Genomic DNA, 6,234 nt, shown 5'->3' on the forward strand with positions numbered 1-6,234 from the left:
CGCTTCTGTGAATGAGTTTTTATCTGAAATGTTTGTTTGGCGAAATCTTGCCAATACCTATTCAAATATCTTTCAGATGGCCTCCAAACATCAACAGCGGATATTAGCTTTGACTTTGAAATAAATACAAATACAAATTATAATAAAGTGAACGGATTTAATGTTAATGGCGCTAATGCAGAAATCTTCGAGAAAAAGTCACATGCAATTTGTTAGGTTTTTTTCTAATTCTTTTTTTTCGTGTATTTATCGGTATGTAAATATTATGGCAAGTATTTTTAATCAACAGCCACTTGTAAAGCTCTATTCGCACAAAATGTGAGTGAAACAAAACAGACAAAAGCGTTAGTAGCAGATAATAAACTAAAAATAAATTTTAATAAAAAAAAAACAAAAATAATAATTAATACAGCATACGAGTTTGGAGAGGAAAAAAAATAAAAAGAAAACCTGTGATTCGATAGATGCAACAAATATGTCGCTTACTGGTGGAATAATTTTGTTTGCAGCTGTTCTATACACTTTTTCTATTGAGCATAACGGCAAATTATGCTTTAAATTGTACAAAATATCAGTTACTTATAATAATCGAATGAGCAATACTGCTCCAAAGAGATATGACCTTAAATATAGACTGGTGACTGTTAAGTGGTGGAATGCTGCACTGAAGCATTCAGCTAAAAGCTAACCGCAAATGTCAAGTGCTGCGTTGGTGTTACACAAAATTAGCCAGAAACGAAGGAGCCTCTTTGTAACGCACAGTTCCACACCAGCGCGCAGTTCTACGTAGCACCGCCAAGCCGATGCCATGCGCTCTCATCTACGCTTGCGCTGTGGATAAACTGTGCCATATGAGGTGACGCCATTATTAGCTAACTTGTTAAAGGAAACGCCTTCGTCCAGTGGCAGTGGTGACACTTTGATGGGCGCTATATTAACCGGCAACGGCAATTTCAAATTGATCGAAGTATCTGTGGTGTCGATGGCGCCTTTTGGTGCAATATCATTCGCGGCCTCCAGAGCCTCCACTAAGGACGAAGGCAATGGCAATATGGAGGAGGGTAGCGCGCGTGCTGCGGAAACTGATGATGCCGCGTGGCTGTTGCTGATGCCACTGCCACCATTGCCGTACTTATAACCTTGATTGGTCAAGGCTGTTGTAAAGGCGGCATTTTCCAATGCGGGCGCGGTAAATTGTTGTGCGACATTAGTTGCTGTCGCGGCGGGCAGTTGCTGTGTATGTTGATAGTACGAAGTTGCTGATTGTTGTGAGGCTTGCTGTTGGTTTTGTTGGTATTGCTGGTAGTATTGTTGTTGCGTTTGCTGTTGCACGTATCGTTGTTGGGTTTGCGCATAGCTGGCGGATTGTTGTTGATATCGTTGCTGCGTTGTTGTGGCCGCCGACTGTGGGATGGTGAGTTGATGTTGCGGTGTAGGGTAGTGATAGTAGCGAATTGGCATAAAGTTGGACAACTGTGCGGCGTTTGCAGCGAGCAGGAATGTGAGTACGCCACAAAAGCGAATTGGTAGTTTCTGTAATAATGAGATTGATTATTGAGAAAGCCAGAGAGAATTCAATTTTTATTACGTAAATGTTGGTTGGTTAGGAAAGTTCGGTAAAAAACTTAAATATCTCGTTTAATGAAACAATTCGTGAAATGAAAAATTAACAGTTAGGGAATAGTGAGTTCAGGGAATTAAAGAGAATTGTAGACAAAAAAACAAAGAAATTGTACCGCTTGACCAAACATTTTAGTTCTGAGCTCTACAGTCAACTATTAATGAGACAAAAAATCACTCCACAAATAAGTGGAGTGTACACTAATGTTAGGTGTTTGGCCTAGCTCCCTCTACTATTTGTGGTGTGCGTCTTGAGTTGTTCCACAAATGGAGGGACCTACAGTTGCAAGCTGACTCCGAACGGCAGATAATTTTTTATGAGGAACTTTTTCACGGCAGAAATACATTCGGAAATTTGCCATTGCCTGCCGAGGTGCGGTCGATATTAGAAAATACTTTTTCTATCATTTTGCTGTTTCATGCGAATGGTAGCCAAGCACAAACCCATTCGGCTAAGCGTTAGATGGAAGTAAGTAATTCAATTGAAGTGGAATGTTCTGTCGAGACCAAGCCAGACAAAAACATTTTTGATAACCCAGCAGAGACTGTGGATGATTCGTTGGGTGTTCTGATATAAATATAGTAAATTCTGCAAAAGTTCACTAGCCAATTCAATTGGGACCTACTAAATTTACTTAAACCAGTTTTAACAACAAAAAGCAGCAATTCTGTTGTTATGAAATAATGATTATCTTGTGAAAATAGCAAATAATTAATCGTGGTATATATACTTTACATAAACAGGGTGATCCTTAAAAGGTTTCATTTAATCACATGTTATTTGGACAGTAACAGCTCTTTTCAGCGGTGTCTGAAACTCAGTATCATATCTCCGCGGAGTGAAATGAATCGCTTTACGCTCAATCATCGTTGGAAATACATATTGCAAACTTATTCCAAAATCAATATTGGGGAGCCAAAATAGAAGGTAGGTAGGTGAAATGGTTGAAGTACCCCTCTGGCGCCGTTTTGATATCATTATGAGACCTCCAACAGGCAGATATCTACAGCCAGGCAGAGCAGGGAGACGATTGATGGGATTTAGGTTGCCGCGCTGGCCCAGGCTGTCGAAGAAAAGATTACCCAGTGACCTTCATCGTCTGGCTGACAAACTATGACATTTACAGAGAAAATGATCAACAGTCTCCCTCACTGAAAGTTCCCCATAGCTTCTGCAATAGGGATTATATGGTAAACCTAGCTTTTTCACGTGGGTGCCGATCGTACAATGACCGGTAAACACAGCTACGAGTTTGAAAATTCAATGGGGGGAGTCCCCAGGACTTTCTGAGCCGAAACAGAACGTTCAGTAAAAAAATCATAATGATAACGTTTATTAAAAATAAGTCAAAATCATATTTTCTGAAGAAGTGCTATGTAAAGAAGCAAACCTGCTACATCCGGAAATCGGAAAGCCCACACTTGATGTCAAGATGCATCCTGAGACAGTTTGGTGCTTATTTTGGTGTCCAACTTCAGACCGCTTGCGCAGCTGATGCAGCTTTCTGTCAGTTAGCAATCCAGAGTATTGTCTACAAGTGCGCGAAAGCATTTTTTCCATGAGTAAACGCGAAAAAAAATCAGTAATGGATTTCAGACGTTATAGTGTGATTGCATTATATTTGGCAGGAAAATCACAACCAGCGATTGTTCGTTAGCTTGAGCACATTAAAGTAAATAAAGCTTTTGTTTATTGCACCATAACTCGTTCGGAGGTCATGGCGGTGGTCATCAAAAGACTGCAACGTCACGTGAAATGGTTCAATAAGTGAAGAAGCGACTTGAGCGAAATCCCAGACGAAGTGACTGTCAAATGGCGAAAGAACTGAAAATTTCTGAAAGCAGAAAGGGGCATGATCTCACACCAAAACAGCAACAAATCAGATTTGAGAGGACGAAGGAGTTGCTCCGCTTGACCGAAAGTGGTCAATTTCCGAACATATGCTTTCTGAGGAGAAATTTTTTTCAAATTGATCAATTCGTAAACTCCCACATTTTTTACTTTGAATTGAATAAAAGTTATTTTTCAAACTAAATATATGTCCTTTTTAATTGGTTACACTTCAAGTGCCGGACCCTGTATGATAAAAATGCCATTTCAATCAACTGTGAATGTTGCACCGGGGCGATAACATTTTTTTTTTTCTGCCGGAAATTAAAAACATGGACTTGAAAGATTTTTGATTTCAGCAGTAAGGTGCTTCATGCCACACTGCACGTGCCACAATCGAGTTTCTGCGCGCAAACTCCGGTAATCGTATTATCGGCCACTTTGGCGATGTCAATTGACCACCTTTGAGCTGTGATTTGACACCGTTTGACTTGTGTTTATGGGTTATCTTAAAAGTTCGATATTATGCAAATCATCCATAAACAATTCAGGGCATTCAGATGAATATCAAACAAGTGAAAAAAGTTAAACATTTGTGAAAAAAGCCATAAACCCTCAACAAAGCCTTAGAAAAACTTGTGTGCTATTGCGAGATCAGTCATAGGAATGAAGCCTTAATCAGTAAATTATCGGCACGCTTGCTGGTTCGAATAACGAATTCACGGGAAAATTATTAGCTGCTGCAATATTTACTTACAGAACCTTCGGGCATAGCTCAATAGGAAAGAGGAGTGCAGGTTGCACAGACTACATGGCTCCGCGCTTTAATTCGGAGAGAGGATTTCACTCTACAATGGAAGAGGACGGATGGCACAAAAGCCTGGCCGTGGGACTTTTCATATTTGCACAGACGGCTCTAAGACTTTGGACGGAGTGGGATCGGGTATTTTCTGTTCAAAACTAGGGATTAGCTGCTGGACCAGAGCAATATTTTCCAAGCGACAGTTTTTGCTGCGGAGCTAGCCTACACAAAAACTGAAAATAACTTAATAATTAATATCTAATCCCATGTCGAGGGGTCGTTCGTGTCAGGCCCATTCGTTGAGAAATCATGATTTTTGTATGAAACTACTTCACTGTGCATGTTTCATACCATTTGTTTATGATAAAATATTATTAAAATAAAAAAATTTGGAAAAATCTCTTCGAATATGTTTAGTTAAAGCTTTGAAGATACCTTATGAATTTTTTCTAATTTTCTGTTGGCGTTATATAGTGGAAATAAACGAACGACCCATCGACATGACAGTAAGGTGCCAAATGCACATCTATTGGGTACCGGGTCACAAAGTCATTAGAGGAAACAAAATAGTAGACGAGAGAGCCAAAAGTGCTGTTCTCCTACCATTTGAACAAGAGAATGGCATACTTGTACAACGAAGTGGACGACTACATGAAAAAGCAAGTAAAAGCTATGTGGACTCATCTGACCACATACGAACTGCAAAAGTCATCTGCAGAACTGATGACAAAACACTGACTCAATTCCTACTTACGCTCACACGAAAAGACTGGAGAATTATTGTAGGTAAACTAGCACGTCATATTCTATTGGCTGCAGATGCTCACAAGGTAGGGATTGCTAGCAACGACAAATGCAGGAAGTTCAGAGAGGATACAGAGGAAACTTTCGAGCTTCTTATGTGTATTTGTCAGGTATTATTAAAAACGCGCTCGAAACGCCTGGGAGCCACAAAATTTAAAGGTCTGGAGGATTTCTCAAAAATAGATCCTCTAAAGCTGCTTTGATTTGCTTAAAGCCTTGACATCCTACGTGATGTCAACTTTAAATCTTTATAAAGGGCATTTATTAACCAACTCGACAACTACAATAATAAAAGAGAGCTCCCATCCACAGTGGCTCTCCAACTGGTATCGCTGGGGGCCAAAAGTCTATGCGTGGATTAATGCCAGACAAGTAGGTCTAAGCTTACCTAATACACTCAGAGGCCTTTCATTGTCTGCCAAGAGACGTCCGATATTAACCTGGCGACAATCAACATATTTTTTGTGTTACCGTCAATGGTTTGGGTTTGAAATAAGGTTAAAAAAAAACATTACAATTAATTGAATATTGTTTATTATGTCAATAATATTTGTGGGACTTCGGCGCCAAAATAGCTAAAAATTTAAAAATAGCTCGTGCGCCTCAAACTCATTTTCATTGACGGTGGGTTAAAAAAAAAGGTTTTCTGCCATTAGATGTTTCATAATCACGGCGAGCTTTGAAACCGGAACCGACTGAATGGTAGTCACACGCACGCCTATTCGGCCTTATTATTTGCCCAAACTGATGCAAAGAAAGGATAAAAAAAGTTATTGGGAACGAATAAAAAAAAAATATTTTTATAGTATTTTGTACCGAACTTTTAAACCAACCACTTAGATTTTTTGTACTTTCACTCACATTATTCCACATTTTTTTAGCGGTTACTGTTTAACGATTTGTGAAACTTATGTTTAGGCTTGGGTATCAGCAAAATAGTATGCCAATGCTTTTGAGATTTTCAATACAATTTTTCACACTTGCACGATTTAAAAATTCTTTTTTTTTCAAATTCTATATGGACAGTGTGTTTTTTTTTGCTTTTGTTTATTTCACAGAAAAACACTGCAACTTTTTCACTTAACGAGACGCTTCTCACAATTCAGTGCTTTGAATATTCGCTACAAACACACGCATGCATGGACGATATCAGCTGGTTACTCCTTTGTTGACACTT

The 6,234-nt window shown here is 39.2% G+C and overlaps 1 protein-coding gene across 1 annotated transcript; it reads right to left on the minus strand.

Moving 5' to 3' along the window:
- Window positions 1-643: 643 nt before the first annotated feature.
- On the minus strand, window positions 644-5,930 carry LOC129241884 (uncharacterized). The gene is made up of 2 exons (XM_054878436.1): window positions 5,919-5,930; window positions 644-1,533 (listed from the first exon to the last, which is right to left on the minus strand). Exons 1-2 carry the CDS (start codon window positions 5,928-5,930, stop codon window positions 817-819), a joined length of 729 nt encoding a protein of 242 aa, XP_054734411.1. The 3' UTR covers window positions 644-816.
- Window positions 5,931-6,234: the final 304 nt, after the last annotated feature.

The sequence above is a fragment of the Anastrepha obliqua genome, chromosome 3 (assembly GCF_027943255.1).
Source record: "Anastrepha obliqua isolate idAnaObli1 chromosome 3, idAnaObli1_1.0, whole genome shotgun sequence".
In the NCBI taxonomy this organism is placed as follows: domain Eukaryota; kingdom Metazoa; phylum Arthropoda; class Insecta; order Diptera; family Tephritidae; genus Anastrepha; species Anastrepha obliqua.